The sequence below is a fragment of the Vigna unguiculata genome, chromosome 3 (assembly GCF_004118075.2).
Source record: "Vigna unguiculata cultivar IT97K-499-35 chromosome 3, ASM411807v1, whole genome shotgun sequence".
Lineage (NCBI taxonomy): Eukaryota > Viridiplantae > Streptophyta > Magnoliopsida > Fabales > Fabaceae > Vigna > Vigna unguiculata.
Window position 1 is genome coordinate 38,954,382 of NC_040281.1, and position 19,614 is coordinate 38,973,995.

The 19,614-nt window shown below is 31.5% G+C and overlaps 2 protein-coding genes and 1 long non-coding RNA gene across 7 annotated transcripts; all 3 read left to right on the forward strand.

The window, feature by feature from the left end:
- The first annotated feature begins 3,539 nt into the window (after nt 1-3,539).
- LOC114176094 lies at nt 3,540-5,209 on the forward strand. Its single transcript, XR_003602965.1, has 3 exons — nt 3,540-3,644; nt 3,755-3,822; nt 4,986-5,209. It is a non-coding gene; the product is annotated as an uncharacterized LOC114176094 (long non-coding RNA).
- Nucleotides 5,210-8,352: 3,143 nt separating this feature from the next.
- Nucleotides 8,353-11,911, forward strand: LOC114179711 (cysteine-rich receptor-like protein kinase 3). Of its 3 annotated transcripts, none has more exons than XR_003603521.1 (7): nt 8,353-9,306; nt 9,844-9,957; nt 10,035-10,174; nt 10,255-10,465; nt 10,560-10,787; nt 10,938-11,082; nt 11,170-11,449. XR_003603521.1 is itself a non-coding variant. In XM_028066130.1 (7 exons), the coding sequence occupies exons 1-7, from the start codon at nt 8,511-8,513 to the stop codon at nt 11,494-11,496; spliced, it is 1,968 nt and encodes a 655-aa protein (XP_027921931.1). In that variant the 5' UTR covers nt 8,359-8,510; the 3' UTR covers nt 11,497-11,911. The 3 variants fall into 3 exon arrangements, 2 of the variants coding, with proteins under 2 accessions (XP_027921932.1, XP_027921931.1); XM_028066130.1 differs by having other exon boundaries at nt 8,359-9,306; nt 10,560-10,794; nt 11,170-11,911; XM_028066131.1 differs by lacking the exon at nt 11,170-11,449 and having other exon boundaries at nt 10,938-11,143.
- Nucleotides 11,912-14,042: 2,131 nt separating this feature from the next.
- On the forward strand, nt 14,043-18,078 carry LOC114179839 (cysteine-rich receptor-like protein kinase 2). Of its 3 annotated transcripts, XM_028066311.1 has the most exons (9): nt 14,050-14,227; nt 14,406-14,797; nt 15,025-15,860; nt 15,987-16,100; nt 16,308-16,447; nt 16,531-16,741; nt 16,840-17,074; nt 17,229-17,379; nt 17,476-18,078. In XM_028066311.1, the coding sequence occupies exons 3-9, from the start codon at nt 15,092-15,094 to the stop codon at nt 17,809-17,811; spliced, it is 1,956 nt and encodes a 651-aa protein (XP_027922112.1). In that variant the 5' UTR covers nt 14,050-14,227; nt 14,406-14,797; nt 15,025-15,091; the 3' UTR covers nt 17,812-18,078. The 3 variants fall into 3 exon arrangements, with proteins under 3 accessions (XP_027922111.1, XP_027922110.1, XP_027922112.1); XM_028066310.1 differs by lacking the exon at nt 14,406-14,797 and having other exon boundaries at nt 14,043-14,227; XM_028066309.1 differs by having other exon boundaries at nt 14,048-14,227; nt 14,591-15,860.
- The last annotated feature ends 1,536 nt before the right edge of the window (nt 18,079-19,614 follow it).

Genomic DNA, 19,614 nt, shown 5'->3' on the forward strand with positions numbered 1-19,614 from the left:
TTACTTACCATAGATTCCCATTTTGCTTTGAAAACTTTTGGTCACTGTTGTCACCACTACTCCACTTTTAGACTCTGGACGAAAGGGTTTAAGCTAAAAATAGGAGGGTTACGTCTCCAAATGTTAAAGGTAATTAATGTGATAGGTTATGCTTTTTGCCATAAAATTCAAAACTCAACTGCTAATTCCCCTTTTCTAAACGTAGAATGATATTATAATTTTTATTTTTTTTATTACGGGATTTAAATAAATAGTTGATTAATGCATCATTATATTTTATTTTTAAAAAATTAATAATTCACACTAAATTACTTTAGAAATTACTTAATAAAAAAAAATTAGAATCGTAATATAATTTTCCTGACTATATGAAAGAAACATGTTAACCACGCTTATAAGTATTTTAGTTGTATCAATCAATCCTAGAGTAAAACAGTGTAACAGTAATTAAATTAAATCGTTATCCACAAAAAATAAATTAAAGAGTGTGTTTGTAACCACGTAAATATTGTCTAGGATAATAGTAGCTTGACAGCTTACACTTTTTTATATTTTTCTATTATTTATGCAGATATAAAAAGAGAAGAAAGTTTAAAAACTAAGTATTTCACACGAAAAGCGAATTTTTTTAGGAGTTGAGCTTTTCATTCTTTTAAGTCATGATTTGTAAATAAGCATTCATATAATCTCGATTATATTTGTGAATTATGTCTATATTTTTCAGGTTTTCACTGCTATTATGTTTCTGTATTATATTATCTGAGAAATAATAAATAAAATAAAATAAAATAATTTGATATTTATTAATTCACGTTTTTATATTATAAGAGTAATTATTAAAATAAAAATATTAAAATGATAAATGAAAGAATAATTTAAATATATAACAAAAATTTATTTTATTACAACAATCTTTTCACACGCTCTCTCTTAATTCTAACAACCTCTCTTTCATTTCTCTCTTCTCTCTTTTTTTTCTTCTTTACGTTTTCACTTCTCCTTTAATTCAATCAAATAATATTATTATAGAACTGAGAATAGGTTTTTTATAAGAGCAAATAATTTTATTACATCAAGTGGGATGATGAATGGTGAAGAAACTTAACAAATTAATAATATTATTAAAAGTAATTATTATGAAAATTGACAGAATTTACATGCAAATTTGCTCGTCAAATAAATTTTAAAACGAGTATAAATTTATAAATTAATAGAGGAATTGGCAAGAGAAATCGTAGCAAATTTCCAAAGAAAATAAAAATGTAACAGTTTCCTTTAACTCTTTCTGCGGATTTAAATTTATTTGAGAAAACCATAAAAATTCAAATGGAATACTTGCGAAAACTTCTGCAAAAAACAATCCACACAAAAATTTATAGTTTAATATTATGACAGTTTCTTACTGCACCTCCATGACTTTCTTACTCTTATAAAACTTTCTTTTTTTTTCGTTTTGTCATTTCTGGACTGTATAATATGAAAGTGATTTTGACTTTTAATTATATAATTCGAAAGTAAAAATAACTGGTAAATTATTTGAAAAATATTTTTAGCTTTTAGATAGTATAATTTAAAAGTCATTTTTGTCTTTCAAATTATATAATTCAGAAGTTATTTATAAAAAACAATAGATTTCAAATTATAAAATTCAGAATTAATTTTTTATTTAGATTACATAATTTAAAAAAAAAAGACAAAATGAGAAAAATAATTTATGTAGGTGGAGAAAGAAAATTATGGAAATGCAATTAGTAATTCTCTAATAGTAGATCATTTTCTTGTTACGGACTGCTTCTTCCTACACCTCTCTTCTTCCTGCACCCCATAATATCCATAAACCATAACTTACCCTCATTAAAATTATAATAAAAAATAAAAATATTCCTGTACCTCTTTCATGTTCATCACTCTCATTTCCAAGATACTTTCATCTCTATCTCCACACTTCCATTCCCACTATTGTACGTCAAAATAAATTTATTCAGCACTTTCATCTCCATCTCCACTTTTTCACTCTCAAAATAAATTTCGCTTGCTTCAGTCCATGGCAAGAGTCTGGAACTCAAAGGAAAGTCAAGCTTATTGTTTTTTTCCCCTCCAAATCCAAAGGTCGAAGACGGGTTTCGTAGGTGAGAAGCAGGATCGTAGATGAAAGTCTCCATTGTATATAACGTCCATTGTAAGTTCCGACTTACGCTTTCAAATTAAATAAATGATTAAATATATTTTTTTTTCTAATTTTTAAAATAAATTAGAACTAGTTATTTTAACTAAATTTTATTATGTTTATTTTAGATTTCAGATGTATTTAATGATTTTGTTCGTTTACACAGTTTAACACATATTCGTTTTAATGTTAATTAAAAAATATATTTAAAATAAATTTTAATAAAATTTGGTCAAAAATACTAAATTTACAAATTTTTAAGATGAATAAATTAAAATTAACCAAAATTTTAAAAAGAGACAAATTTAAATTTTTACATAAAAACATATTTAAATCTTAAATAAATCATCATAGAAAAAACAAAATTCAAGATTCAGCAATCTGATTATTTTTTTTTAAATACATTCGTGTAATCCTGAATTATAATTTGAAATATACAATCCGAAGGAGAAATATTTTTTTAGAATGTGTATTCTGGAATGTAATTTTTTTAAATGCTTTCTAGATCATAAAATTTAGTTTGAAAATATCTTCTTATAATCTATAATGTATTATTTTAATATATTCTAAATTATATAATCTAAAAGATAATTTTACTGTCAAAATATTTCTAGACTCAAAAATATCTTTCAAATTGTACGATCTAAAATACATTAAAAAAATCAAAGTGCAAAGATAACTTTTATCTTTTTGTTATAATGAGAAATAATTTTGGATTTATCAGTTTTGTGGAAGTGCATGAGAAAATAAAAAGAAAGGTGCAGAAAGAAAGACACCTTGTTAGATACCTTTGAATAATATGGTCCATTCTTTATTGGGCCATCTCTGAGCTCTTCTTAAAAGTTATTAGGCCTCTACTATTTACACTATCTACACACTGTTTTTACTAGAAGAGATTTCCTTTTTCCAAATCATGTGTACCTCTGTTGGAGTGTTGAGAATGTCTTAGATTTCCAGATTATGAAGAGAAACATATTTTAGATTACAAAATTCAAATATGAATATAATTTTAGATTCTGTAATTTATAAATTATTTTAATTATAAATTTTAAAATGTACTTTTAAGATCATATAATTTAAAAATATATTTTATATTATATATTAAAACATATTATGAACTGTATTCACATTTTATATTGTATAATTTAAAATATGTTTAGAAAATGTATTACCAACTCGCTATTTTTTTTTTAATTTTTTAAACATATAACACATTTAATCATATAAATATTTTTAAAATTTTAATTGATTGTTGTAAGCTCCATTTTCAACCTTATGTGTTTGGGCTTGGTCTTTTCGTAGGCCCAAGACCATCCCCTCTAGGACCTCAATACCCTGCCAAACCTTCACACTTTCATTTGTCTCATTTTCAGAAAGTTGTTCCCCTCCCTCACACACCCTTGTCTCCAAAAAGGGCTTTGCTAGGGCATAAATCCTTCTCCTTACCAGCTAGCTCCAATATGCTTCGTACTCTCGAGTAAGTTGAACCTCAACTTCATTCTTCCCCTTTTTCCAGTGTAAGGGCTCTAGTTTTGTTTTGGGTTCCCCTAGTACCTTTTTCTCAACTTCGTGTATGTTGGTTTTCAGCTCCGTAGCTTGCTCCAGTGCCCTATTACTTTAGTGGGTTACCATTCCTTGTGCTAGCGTCTAAAAAGGTAAGGGAAGTTAGGGTCCATGTTTAAATGCCTGTTGCTTACTTTTAGTTCTCTTTTGTGTTTCTAATGGTTGAGTAGTGTTATGATGTATGAAAATCCATTGGGTGTTGTCTTGAATGAAGTTTCTGGTTTTGCATGCGTAGAACAATGGGGGAGAACTGTTATTCTCGTCCAAGCAAGTTTGTCTCGCCTAGGCGAGAATAGCATAAGCTCGCCTAGGTTTCTGCTCGAGCACTCGCCCAGGCGAGGGGATGAGTTTTTGAGCGACAAGCCAGCTCGCTCAGGCGAGACGACCTCACCTAAGCGAGAGCTCGCGCAATTTTCCAGGAACCTCTGTTGCAGTCTCGCCTAAGCGAGATCCTGTAGCTTAAGCGAGACAATCTCTCTCACCTAAGCGAGGACACGTAACTTGGGCGAGAACTGGTACAAGAACGTGTTATGCTCTGTTATGCTTTGATTGATTGTTTTATTTGAACCATTACGTTTAAAGCCTAAAGTGTGTATATATGCATGAATTGTTTGGCTATGTGAACTGTGGTTGGTATGTGGCATGAGTATCAAATGGAATTTTTGGTTGTTGGTTGAGAACTTACATGAGATTTGGATGTTTGAGATAAAAGTGGTGGGTATGGTATGAGAAACATGAAATTGCTGTGAGATAGGCGTAATTCCATGAGTCTTATGGGAAGATCTCATGGTGGTGTGTAGTGTATATATTAAGATAAGAATTCAAGTAAGGACCGCATCCCGAAACTCTAAAGGGTCAGTGAGTCTCATGTAGAGCAAACTGAGCCAAGTGTTGAGAGTAGCGGGAGGCCCTAGTCTCTAGCAGGATAATGGCCTTAAACGCTTAAAGGCTAACCTTGTGTGTGGTAGGGTGAAACCCATTGGCAATGGCTCTGCAGAGCAGTAGAGGCCACCACAAGTGCAAGCGTTGGTGAATCCAATCTTAATATATTTATCCGGATAACTAAGTCATAGTGTCCTGCGTGTTTGCTATAACATGATTCTCTGTGCCTATTGTATTGCATGCTTGGAACTGTTTTAAGTACTTGCCTGCTGTAATATATTAAAGTTATTTTTACACTAGCTTACCCTTTCATTTTCGTGGTTGTGCTTGTGTTTCTTTTTCTTTTGCGATGATCACCTTTTGGTGGGAGCAGATGAGAGAAATGTCCAAGGTGGATCTAATGGTCGCAGCGGTGCAGCTTAAGCTATTCTGTTAATGATTAGCGGGCTCTTAAGAGCAGTTTTATGGCCATGGTGCCTTTTTGTAATAGTTGTTCTAAGAGCAACCCTTGTCAGCTTTTATGTTTAGTTCCTGGCATTATCCTTGACATACCTTAGTATTTCAAGTACCTTTATGGATGACTAAATTCTTGGTTTATGATGTTCATCTGATTGCTCTTTCATTATTATAATCATGTGATGTTTCTATTTAGTGGAATTATTCTATTTAAACGGGATGTTACAATTATTTAATGTTTTTAATTATATAAATTAAAATGATTATTATTTTTAAATATTAAATTTGTGTTATAATTAATATCTTATCATAATTCTACTAAAAGAACAAAATATTTTTATAACATCTATTTTAATTTCTTATCATTTTGGAATACTGAAAGAAACATATGCATTTGTGTGAAAAATTCTACCAGCATACATGCATGATTCTAGGAATAATCTTCGAACTTCCATTCTTCTCCATATATTTTCAGAGCAATTTCTCTCTCAAAGAAACATCTCACCTCAACGGACCCAATTATGTTATGAAATCAATAAAAGCAAATTACTTAGCCACGTTGACCTGACCTCAATTTACTTTATATTTATTTGAAAAAGGTCAAATAGTAAAATAGAAAAAGTAAAAGTGTGAAAGTTACACAAAAAGATGTAAAGGCAATTAAAAAAATCTCTGTCTTTTTAAAGAAGGCTACAAAAACAAAGTTTTTTTTCTATGTTTTTGCCATTAGTTGATAAAGTGAACCAAGATTGAAGTTTATTAATAAAAATGTTTTATGAATTAAGGGATTACTTATAAAAACACGTAATTTATTGTAAACTATGAATTATATACACAGTTATTTTTTACTTTTTAGTATTTGTCGAAAATAAGTTCAATTTGTAATAAACAATTCAATATTGTTTCTCTAATTTGTAATAAACTTGTAGACTAGTTATGTAAACAGAATTATAATACAAATATTGAATTTCAGGGTTTATTACACAGTGTATACGTAAACATCTATTGTGAGTGGAAGTGTAACACAAACCCATATTACTTTCTTTAGTTTCTTTTTTAACTCTCATAATTTTTTAAGAGTTATTTTTATTATTTTAAAAATAAAAAATAACTATAATTAATATTTCTTTCGCCAGTCACCATATATGCCCGATTGAAGACAAATAAAATAAAGGGTTAAATATGTTTTTGGTCCCTTAAGTTTCAGCGAAATTTGGAATTAGTTCCTCACTAAAATTTTTGATCAATTTAGTCATTCATCTTTCAAAATGCGTGAATTTAGTCCTTTAAACCAAATTTTATTAAGTTTATTTGACGTTTCAAACGCATTTCATGATAGTATTTAAATTATTTACACTGTTTGACACATTTTTGCTTCAATGTTAACTCAAATACTATTATGAAATGTGCTTGAAATGTCATATAAACTTAACAAAATTTGGTTAAAAGGACTAAATTCACGCATTTTGAAAGATGAATGACTAAATTGGTATAAAATTTTGATGAGAGACTAATTCCAAAAATTACTGAAACTTGAGGGACCAAAAACATATTTAACCCTAAAATAAATTATAATAATTAATAAAAACACTTTTCTCATTTCGTGTAGATTTTTATAAAATGCTCTGAATATATAATTATTTAATTTTTGTTCTTACACGAATGTCATACTATCTACAAAAATCAAATTACTTTAATTAACTTCTTTTAACTTATAAAACAGTCTTAATTAAACTTATATTTAAAAAAACACATTTAATATTTTAACAGTGGTTCACAAAAACAAATATATCTTTTTATTTTAATTTATAACATAAATCCTAAATTAGTAATGTAAAACTAAATTTATATAATATTATTATTTTTAATTGAATAAAATAAGATAACATAATTAAAATAGGTATTTTTGTAATATAAAATAACATTTATTGTTCTAAATAATAAGAGAGATATTAAATATGTGTGTAAAACAAGAATAAACATTCTAGGCTTGTTCTATTATATGATGTGGCTAAAGCTATGATGACCAATCTCAATCAGAATCATATTACGTGTTGACTGGGAACATGTTGCCTCTCTTTGCAAACTTTCATACACAATTATTATTATATCTACGGTCACAGATTAAAATTTGCCTCCTACTTCAAAAACTACCATTCACTGCCTGACACGTGTCTAAACAAACCCACTACTTTCTCACCACGCACAGTGTCATGTCTGCACCACCCGTTGACCTCAGTGCTTCTCACTTGGTTTCTTCACCTACATACACTCTCGTCAACCCAAAGTACCATCATTCTAAGAACATCTTATTTTGTTAATTATTATATGTAATTTCTCATATAAATTTAAGTGATAACTCATTAATGTTAATATTAAAATTACATGGATTATTTTATTGCAGGTTCTTATAACAAAAATAAAAAACATATAAAAGGACTACATTTTTATACAGTTCATATTATTATGTAATAATATAATTTTAGTTTCTATATTATACATGAATTTTTATTTTGACTGATGAAAAATATTTATTATTTTTTATTCTTTTAAAAATTGAAAATGATTATTTCCCGTACCTGGTATCATATTTCATTGCTCAAATGCTAAATAAATAGTAAAAGAAACAATTTAAATAATATTTATTAGTAGTATCTTTAATACAAAAATAATAATATTTTAATTTATTTTTTTATTCATTTTTAATTTATCACTCTTCAATTATGTATTTTAATTTTATCTAGTAATACAATGTGATGATTTAAAAATAATTAAAATAATAAATTAAAAAATTAATAAAAAAATAGATCAAAACTATCATTATTCTTTAATATAATAAAACATAATAGATCAAGCATGCCATATTATCTAATAATTTTTAAAACATACAATACAGTTTTTTTTATGACCAAAACTTTCTTATTTACAAACACTTAAACCCATATATCAATATAATCTTATTATATAAAACATAAATCAGCTACTCAATTCAAAATTTTAAAAATATGATGATGCTATTTTTTCTTTTAAATATCAAAGTAAATCTTAATATTTTATATAGACAAGTATCCAGGACCAGGTCAATGAAAATAAATTATTATTCCTGGAAGTAAAATCAGGATTAACTGATTATTATTTATAGAAAAAAGGTGTGAAAGTGATAGAGATGTAAGTTTTCCTTCTATAGTAGGAATAAAAATAAAAGAAGGCAATGATGAAAATTGAACCCATAAGATGGATAATCATACTATCCAAAGAATTAATCCATTGTATCCACCATTAATATCATAACATCATAGCAACTATATTTATATCTTCTCTTCAGCCACTCTGTTCTATGTCACCTACTATTTTATTTTCTTTCAAAAACACCAACTTGCAGTGCTAAGTTTATGCATCAACAAAATCCAGAAAAAAAAAAAGAACAAAAAGACATACCTCAATGATTCCTTCTTCCGTTTCCTTTCTGCTTCTCTTCCTTTCTGTGTTCACACCTTCTGCTCTTTCCGATCCAAGAGCGCAGAGAGCCGCTCTGCTATGCACCAACCGCACCGTTTCCTCTCTTTCTCTGCGCCAAGTTTTCATCGCAAACTTTCTGGCGGCGATGGACGCGTTGACCCCTATGACGACGACTCGGCAGCACGGCGCCGTGGTGAAGGGGTCAGGAAACGTCACCGTTTACGCCATGGGTGAGTGCATGAAAGACCTGTCGCAGTCGGACTGCAATGTGTGCCTGGCGCAGTGCAAGACGCAGCTCCTCTCGTGCCTCCCTTTCCAGAAAGGGACACGGGGTGGCAGGTTGTTCTTCGACGGCTGCTACCTCCGCTACGACGACTACAACTTCTTCGCCGAGAGCTTTGGCAACCAAGACACCACTGTGTGCGGCACCAGTGGGAGTATTAACAGTAATAGTAATAATAGTGTTGGTGCTAACAGTAGCCGTATTTATAAGGCCAACGCTTTGGAGCTAGTTAGGAACCTGAGCGAGGTGGCGCCCAAAAACGATGGGTTTCTGGTGGGGTCGGTGGGGAGAAAGAACGTGAGTGTTTACGGGTTGGCTCAGTGCTGGGAGTTTGTGAACGGAAGTGCCTGCAAGAAATGTTTGGCGGATGCTGCCACGAGGGTTTCTTCGTGTGCAACACAAGAAGCGAGGGCGTTGAATGCTGGTTGTTATTTGAGGTACTCTGCGCAGAAGTTTTATAACAATTCAACCGATGTTGCAACTTCTGGAAATCATGGTGGGTTATACTCTCTCTGTCTCTGACACGTCGTTTTTGTTTGATTTTATTGATGGTGGTCGATTTTAGTTAGCTTATCATGATTGATTCCTCTTGTTTTGATATTTGCGACAAATTGGTCATGTTCGAGTTCGAGTCTTGGAGACCTTAAAACCTTGATGTTGCTAAAACTTCGGTTATACACCGTTTTGTAAACCCTTGATTGTGAAAAATTGCAGAACATGTCGTTGAATTGATCACGGACCATTTTTCTGAAACCTGGAAGACTCAAACATAACATATATGCAGAATTTTATGTAGATATGTTTGCTTATTTTGTTCCATCGAGTGGTTTTCAAAGGAGGGAATATTGTTTAGAGTCATTTTGGGTGGATTTTTTGTCCTTGATGTGTGTTTTGTTATGGAATTTAACTACCATGTTAATTTTAAAATAGGCATTATTGTGAAGAAATAAAATACCTACAGAAATCGCCTTTCTGATAAAAAATGTCACTAAAGCTGTAAAGCTGTGTTCCTGTGTATGGCATGTGATGTTAGGACGACGGAGTCTATCTAAAATTCTGGCCGCGTCTGCTGCTGCCGCGGCTCTTCTGCTGGTTGTTGCAACGGTTGTTTTCTTTATAAGGAAGAAAATTGTGACAAGGAGAAGAGGTATCAATATTTGATATTTAGGACTGAGATTATTAGAACTGTTGATACTGAAAGTTGTTGCATTGTTCTTACCTCAGAAAGAAGACAGTTTGGTGCTTTTCTGGACAGAGTGAATAAGTCCAGGCTAAATATTGCATATGAGATTCTTGAAAAGGCAACAGATTACTTCAATGATGCCAACAAGCTAGGACAAGGAGGGTCAGGTTCTGTTTATAAAGTATGTATTTTCTGAGCTTATGATTTTTTATCATTTTGTACAAACTAACTGTTGCCTAACTATTTTTTGTTGCAAATTAGGGAGTTATGCCAGATGGAACTACTGTTGCCATAAAAAGGCTAAGATTTAACACAACACAATGGGTGGATCATTTCTTCAATGAGGTCAATTTGATAAGTGACATTCAACACAAGAATCTTGTAAAACTTTTAGGATGCAGTATTACGGGACCTGAAAGCCTTCTTGTTTATGAATACGTGCCTAATCAGAGCCTCCATGATCACCTTTCTGGTTGTAACTTTATCTCTGATATCAAGTCATAAACAAAGTTCCTTTCTTTAAAAGAAATTTTTCTTATCATAATATCTCCTATGAATTTCTCCAGTTAGAAGGATTTCTCATCCACTGAGTTGGGAATTCAGACATAAGATTATATTAGGAATTGCAGAGGGCTTGGCCTACCTTCATGAGGAATCACATCTGAGAATCATTCATAGAGACATAAAACTGAGCAACATTCTACTTGAGGAGGACTTCACACCAAAGATTGCTGATTTTGGACTTGCTAGATTATTTCCAGAAGATAAGTCTCACATTAGCACAGCCATTGCTGGTACGCTGTAAGTGCATGACCCTCTTCTGCACCTTATGTTACAATAATTGAACCCTTTAGCCGATTTCTTGATCTTAAGGATTTGAAACATGATCCATATGTTGTTCCTGCATGATTATTCACTTGCATTTGATCATGTGTTCATATTAGGGGGTATATGGCTCCAGAGTATGTCATTCGTGGGAAGTTGTCTGAGAAAGCAGATGTTTACAGTTTTGGAGTTCTAGTTATCGAAATAGTATCTGGCAAAAGAAACAGTTCCTTTATTATGAATTCATCCTCTCTCCTACAAACGGTAACTGTTTTCATCTGGCATGTTGCTACGGCATGATACTACTTCATATAATGTTTTTTAACAAGACAAACATTCTCATTATACAAGGTTTGGAACCTCTATGGATCAAACAGACTATCTGAAGTTGTTGATCCGACCCTTGAGGGTCCTTTTCCTGCAGAGGAAGCATACCGACTACTTCAGATAGGACTGCTTTGTGCACAAGCTTCTGCAGAGTTGAGACCATCAATGTCAGTAGTAGTTAAAATGATTAATCACAGTCACGAAATTCCTCAGCCAACCCAACCTCCATTTATCAATTCTGGTAGTTCAGAACTCAGCAGATCTGGTTTACCTGGATATAATTTTCAGCCTGGATCCAACACTCAGTCTTCAGCAAACACCATGACTGAAAGTCTGGTTGAACCTAGATGAATTACATCAACACAACCTTTCTCCGGAAGTACCCTTATAGAAGTTGTGGCATGCTTGCTTTCTTGAAAAAGTTTGGTATCAGTTATCAGCATGGCAATGTTGTTTCTGCACGTCCAAGTGAATTAGATCCAGAGTGACATAACCCCTCATATGAATCATATGCCAACAGTTAAGACCGATTGCTATGTATACAGATAACAGTTTCACAAAAGGTTAAATTTTGCCGAAACTTGTACATTACATATCACACAGGCCACTTACAAAAGAATCAATAAGTAGAAATTTGTACTACATGCTTTTTAACCTTTTGATTTCTCTACTAGCACCTCCTTGGAGTTATCTACTACCAAGAATTTTACATGTAACCACCAGAAACTATTATTTATTTACATTTTATTCTGTATGTAATAGAAAATTATTTTAATTTTCTTATATTACCTCTATTTACTATTATTTATTTGAATATGGGAGACATTTAACAAAATAAGAAAACTATCTACGAAATGCATACCGATAAACCTTTGGTTCAGTAATAAAAATGCCATTTTGTTTCATTACCAGTGTCTTTGACTATTGAAGAAAAAGCTTCCCCTGCTAAATGGATAACTTGTGTATATTTTTATGGTTTGAATGAAGGAGGGCAACGGAATATTTAACAAGTAACGTGAAGAGAGTGTTCCAACCAATGAACGTCGAAAGTTCAAAGGTTTGTGTGGTTGGACTTGGAGATGTGAAACAATTTAACAATTGACTGGGTTAAAATTAGCAAAATAATGTTTCTCTCTGGAGTTTTTCTTGGATCAAGAGAGAACATGAGTGGGACTGGGTTAAGTAATCACAAAATATTTTCTGAAGTAGCATTCTTTAAAAAAAGTAATGTAAACAGAATTTTTTTTTTCTACGGTGTGCTGCTTTGGAAAAGAATTCGAAAACGTTGTTTGGTCAACGTGAAATTAAGCAAGGGTTAAAAATTAGGAAGTATGGGTTTTTTTTTTCTCAGTTAACAATTTCAACAGGGTAAGTTATGGGCAGACATAATCTATCTAACCGACATAAATGCAGAGAGGACCACGCAAATATTTTATCTAGATAAACCGGCATGATGTGCCGCTACATTATTTTCTAGAATAATATCATAATCTATAAGGTATATTAATTTAATATTTCTGTTTACTAATTTTCAAATTACTGTATTTTTTATTTGATTTATACATATTAAAAATAGGTTTAATAAATCATTCTCTCATAATTCATCAAGTTTCTAAATTTCATTGTATTATTTACTTAAAAAACAATTTATCTTACTCATTTCCGTGATGAAAGTATAACGTCTTCTTTGCGTCTAAGGTGGAAAGCGTGTTAATCACTAAAAATGTCAACAGCAAAAAACGACAAAATAAAAGGTACAAAATAGTAAAAGATAAGTTCAGCGTTGAAACATCGACGTTAGGGAAATTGTTTACTTAAAAGAAAAACGAAAACAGCCAATTAGACTAACATGCTAAGATACATAGTCTATTACATTGTAAGTCTATAATAATAGAAAAAAATATTCTTACTTCTGTGTGAGGCGCATTTCATATTTCTTTTTTAATATTATTATACTTTAAAAAATAGAAAAGGAAAAAATTATATTTGTTCTATATATAGTAACCAATAACCAAAGGAAATTGTTGTAAAAAAAAAACAAAAAACTAACAAGGTGAATTCTACATTTGACTACATAATAGGAACAGGAAGTAATTTTGGATTATGGAAGAGAAAATAAAACTCCAAAGAAGAATAGTTTGAAAACGTCAAATTAATTATTGATACCTAAACAAAAACAAAAATATAATGTGTTTTCAATATCATTGAAGCTGGTGACAGTTAAGTGTTTTTGCATGCTCAAGATCTTGAAACGTGTACTACAACTAAAAGGCTGGTTTCTTATATTCATAAAGAAATATTATGTGCAGGTGAATGATTGGTCTGGAATCCCTGTATAAAACTTTCTAAATCTAAAGTTCCATAGTTGTCATGAAATAATAGAATCTGGGTCAAATGTTGTTTAAAAACAAAAGGTTTACCATGCTACGAAGAATCCATTAGAAGCTAAGAAAGTCAGCAAAAACTTCAAATCAAATAAGTTCCATAAGAAATTCATTATATTTAATTGTTGATAATGCACATAAGTACAATTGAAACGGGTGAAAATGCTAAACTTAAATGAAAAAAAAATTGTTCATAGGAAAAATAGAAAATTTTCTTATTGAAGATGAGGGTGGTTCTTTCAAGATGGTATTTTTTGGAAAGCAAATTTGTGAAGACAAAGAGAAGATATATTTGTAAGAGATTATCTGTCGTTCAAATTAATAAAAACAAAAGAAAAATTATAAAATATACAATTATAAAAATAAATGAGATAAAATTGGTTTGTTTTTTTATTACAAGAATGAGGTATAAGATAAAGTTGAACCCTTGTTTTGATGGTCAATGTCCGACCCAACCGCGTAGATGCACTATCTAGGTGACTTAACACAAAAACAGACTTTGAGCAATGTCACGTTGTGTTGCGTTTTTTTCAACTTTTCTTTTCAAGTTTCAACCAACATTCAAACTACCACATTATCTCTCCCATACCACTCTACATAATCATTGACTTTCTATTTTCTTCTGTAAGATGATGTGAGATCTGGTGGAGACCATCAATGATCAACTTCATTCACGCCTTCAGTACACAAAAACACAGGTAACAACTTCATTTCTTTAATGCTTCACAAACTTCTATAGGAACATCTTAAGCATGTGATTAAACGTTTTCGTTTTTAATGCACTTTACTTGCTTAGTTGCCTTCGCTGTCTTTAATCACATTTTTTATACAGCTACTGTGTTCACACATTTTCTATTTTCTTTTTCCCTGAAAAAGCTCTGCCATGTGAATGGAAATGATTCTGACGCAACACCCTTCCAGTCTCTAGATAAAGTTTTCAGTGTCCATACCAACCGCGTTTTTTCCGAATTTTGATAACTCAATTTGACCAAGAGTAACTGGACAGTTTCAACAGTAAAAGAAATGATTTTCATGTTCATTGTTTTGTTTGCCATTAGCAGAGTGTGCAAGTGTGAAACTAAACTCCTCCAAGATCTGGTTTTTCAATATTGGCTGCCAAAGACACAAGAAAGTATTATATTATCTCTATCAATCTTTGCGTGAAATGATCAAGATTTTTACTTTACTGAAAAGAAGTGAGTTAGCTATCATGTCCGAATTGGTTGGTGGTCCTGAATTTCTCCATTTCACTTGTTTGGGAAGTTCCGGTAAGAACCAACAAACTTGTGAGCCGACTTTGGTTTCTGCGTTTTCACACAGCTTAAAATGAGTTCCCCTTTCTTCAAGTGGCCTTCTTTTCTGAGGAACATAACATAAGACTTCTGGAATCTCATTAGTACGAAGGAATTGTTTAACTAATGATGTTTCCGACATCAGTATGACACAAGTGATGCAGCCTAAATAGTCTAAAGGCTCTAACACTTGTTTTTTGCAGATCGTAGTTCAGAAGGCCTAGTTTCATCAGTACCAGACAAAGTGCTTAGATCCTATCATCACAAAAAATGGAAAGAACATCCCCTGTTGTCTATTTCCAATGTTTTATTTTCCTTCTCATGAAGGTTGTGTTGGTACCGAAAACAGTGATGGCAGAACCAAGGGCCAAGACTGTCAATATAACATGTGGCAACAAGTTAGAGCACAACTCCACTATCTTTGTTCCAAATTTTGTTGCAACCATGGAGAAGATTAGTGAACAGATGAGAACCACCGGATATGGCACAGCAGTTGTAGGGAAAGGAGGGCCTGACACTAACTACGGGTTGGCTCAGTGCTATGGTGATCTCTCGTTACTTGACTGTGTTTTATGTTACGCCGAGGCACGCACGGTTCTTCCCCAATGCTTCCCATACAATGGTGGTCGCATATACCTTGATGGTTGCTTCATGAGGGCTGAAAACTACAGCTTCTATGAGGAGTACACAGGACCAGGAGACATGGCTGTTTGTGGAAACACAACAAGGAAGAACACAGGTTTTCGAGCAGCAGCGAAGAAGGCTGTTATGACTGCAGTTCAAGCTGCACCAAACAATAAAGGGTATGCTAGGACCGAGGTTGCTGTAGCAGGAACAGCAAATGACTCAGCTTATGTTCTGGCTAATTGTTGGAGGAGCTTGGACGCAAAGTCTTGTAGAGCTTGTCTTGAGAATGCATCTTCTTCCATATTGGGGTGCCTTCCCTGGTCAGAAGGGCGAGCCCTTAACACTGGATGCTTCATGAGGTACTCAGACACAGATTTTCTTAACAAGGAAGAGGAAAATGGGAGTTCAGGAGGTAAATAGATTGCAACTTTCTTCGCTGTAATTGAGTACTAATTATGGTTATTTGTGAGGATCCTGCTTTTAGAGTTATGAAAATTTTACACGTAACAGTCTGTGTTCATTTTTCTGGCTTGTGCAGATAATGTATTAGTGATAGTGATTGTAGTAGTCAGTTCAACTATAGTTTTGGTGGTTGGAGTATCCCTTCTGGTTTATATCCGCAGACACAGATACGTTCAAATGAAACGAAGAGGTAATTGATTTAACTTTTTATACATTTGCTTGTAACATATATCATGATGTGATAGAAAGACAGATAGAGAAAACTAATGAGTGTTGATTATGTGGAGTTATCATTGTATTATAGCACATCTATTCAATAAAATTTGGAGTTGCCATTGTATTATAGCTCAGATATTTTCAAGAGTTTCCTTAAGCTCATTGTCATTCTGCTTTCCAGGTTCAAATGATGCAGAAAAGTTAGCCAAAAGCCTTCACCGCAACAGCTTGAACTTCAAATACTCTACTCTGGAGAAGGCTACTAATTCTTTTGATGAAGCTAACAAGCTAGGTCAAGGAGGATTTGGAGCGGTTTATAGAGTAATTTTTGCCTCTAAATACAGACTTACATCACCACCATATTTTACATTTCAAAGCCACTCTTAACATTTTCTTAATTACAGGGAGTTTTGCCTGATGGAAGAGAGATTGCTATCAAGAGATTATATTTCAACAACAGGCACAGAGCAGCAGATTTCTACAATGAAGTGAACATAATTAGTAGTGTGGAACACAAAAATCTAGTGAGACTCTTAGGATGCAGCTGTTCAGGACCTGAAAGCCTTCTTATATATGAATTTCTACCTAACAGAAGTCTTGATCGCTTCATATTTGGTAACAAGCTCTCTCCTTTCACATCTGAAAATCACCCCATTTCATTGTTAGTCATAAAATTTCAACTTATTACATTTTTTTTTTTCTACAATTGCTAGATCAAAACAAGGGTAGGGAACTAAACTGGGACAAGAGATACGACATTATGATCGGGACAGCAGAAGGATTGGTTTACCTGCATGAGAACTCCAATATTAGAATAATCCACAGAGATATAAAAGCCAGCAACATCTTATTGGATGCAAAGCTTCGCGCTAAAATTGCTGATTTTGGTTTGGCTAGGTCCTTTCAGGATGATAAGAGCCACATTAGCACAGCTATTGCTGGAACTTTGTAAGTATTTTTTACCAATACAACACTTTTTTGTCAACAATACGAGCATTAGACTAAATTTTATCAGAAAGCTAGAGCCAGTGTGTATTGTATTATATTATATCTGAGTAGAGCTATTCCAATTTTTTATTTTTAATTTTGTGTGGAGCTGCAGAGGTTATATGGCTCCAGAGTACCTAGCACACGGTCAGTTAACTGAGAAAGCAGACGTATATAGCTTTGGGGTGTTACTGTTAGAAATAATTACTGGGAGACAGAATAACAGGAGCAAAGCATCGGAATATTCGGACAGTCTTATAATAATGGTAACTTGCACGACATAAGTTTTTTTGTTGTATTGTTTTTAAACTACGTAAGAGAAGATTGGAGGGTGAACTGAGTTGTCCTTGTGTTTGAATCAGACATGGAAGCATTTTCAATCAGGGAGTGCGGAAGAATTAATTGATCCATATCTGTTGTTGGATGAGAAGCACAGAAGCAATGTTAAGAATGATATTTTAAGAGTGGTGCAGATAGGACTTCTATGCACCCAAGAAATGTGTTCCTTGCGACCATGTATGTCAAAGGTACTAAAGATGCTAACAAAGAAGGAGGAGCATGTGGAAGCACCCTCCAATCCACCCTTCATAGATGAAAGTACCATGGAACTCCATGACCAAAATGATGACCCATATTATCCTCTCAATGTAGCAGATTCATTGGCTACTATTTCACACAGCTCCTTTTATCCGAGGTAACACACTACACACCATGTCTGCTAACAACATTCATTTGTGCATGCCAAACAACTTGGTCGGGCTCAAGCTTATGCCATGGAGGTTTCTATTCTACCAGTGCATTTGAAATTTTGAATAGTTACGATTTGAAGTTCATGCCTGCACTGAAGATGAACAAACAATGCATTTTTACCGGCTTTGTTCATGAATAATCTTTGCAGAGATTAAATTACATATCTAGATATGATTTTGTGATTGTAGAAAAATGTATTATAATAAAATTCATTATAGAAGCTACAACTTATCTGTGTTTGCTATGTAAAATGTGATTTAACAGTGATGTTTCTCGCCACTGTAACCTGACTTAGTTTATTTGTGTGAATAGAATAGTATTTTCATTCTGATAGAAATGAGCTTCAGATTTCAAATATAACCCCTCCCGCATAGATAGATATTTACGAACATTTACGAAATTTTCCTTCGTACGGATTACACTATTTAAACCGATTTAAAGAGACGAATAAATTAAAAAATCATGTTTATTTCAATGAATAAACATGAAAAAACGCAAACGGATAAAAAATTACCTCACAGATAAATCTTACCACAAACGTAAAAATTTGTACAAATACATTAATTTTTACTCTTTTATCCTTATATTTTATCAATATATTACAATTATTAATAATAATTATTATATTAATTATATATATTATTTATTATTATAATTTATTATATATATAATAAATATATGTTATATAATCGATTATATATATATATATATATATATATATATATATATTTATACATATTTAATTAATAATATATAATAATCATTAATAATTAAAATATTATTAAAAATATAATAATTAATATATTAATATATAATAACTAATAATATATATAAAATGATTATTAATTAATAAAAGTATATAATAATTAATAATAATTATAATATTGTTAAAAACTAATAATATATATAGTTATTATTATTAATTTATATATATATATATATATATAATAATTAATGTATATAAATATAATTAAAATATTTTTAAATTTTAATTTTTTAATTCATTCAATTGTAATTTTACTAAATTTTTATTATGAAGGATCTTTTAGTAAATTTTAAATTTTATCTACTATAATATTTTTTTAATCTATCATATCAATTAAATTTTTCATTAACTTTCATAAAATTTATCTTCAAATCTATTCACTTTACCTTTTAAATCTACTAAAAAAAAAATATACATACTCATCTCCATAAATCTATACAAATTCATCTTCAGACTCTCTCCCAAATCTAGCTTACCATACGAACACAACCTTAAATAGAAGTTTAATAATATAGTACATCACAATTTGGATAATGATCGCGTGGGGATGAGTTTAGAAGGCTGATGAAAAAAATTGTGGGTTGAACTCCTTTTATTAACAAAAATTAATCAATAAGATTTGTCAATAAAAGAAAAATACTTGTCAATCAAATCATTCAGTAACTTTCATAAAATATATTTTCAAATCCATTCATTTTACCTTCTAAATCTATTAAAAAAAACACACATACCCATATCTTTAAATTTACACAAATCCATCTTCACGTTCTCTCCCAAATCCCTTACCATATAAACACAACCTTAAATAGAAGTCTAATAATATAGTACATCACAATTTGGATAATGGTCGCGTGGGTTCGATGAGTTTGAAGGCTGATGAAAAAAATTGTGGGTTGAACTCCTTTTATTAACAAAAATTAATCAATAAAATTTGTCAATAAAAAAAAAAAAACTTGTCAATCAAATTTTTCACTAACTTTCATAT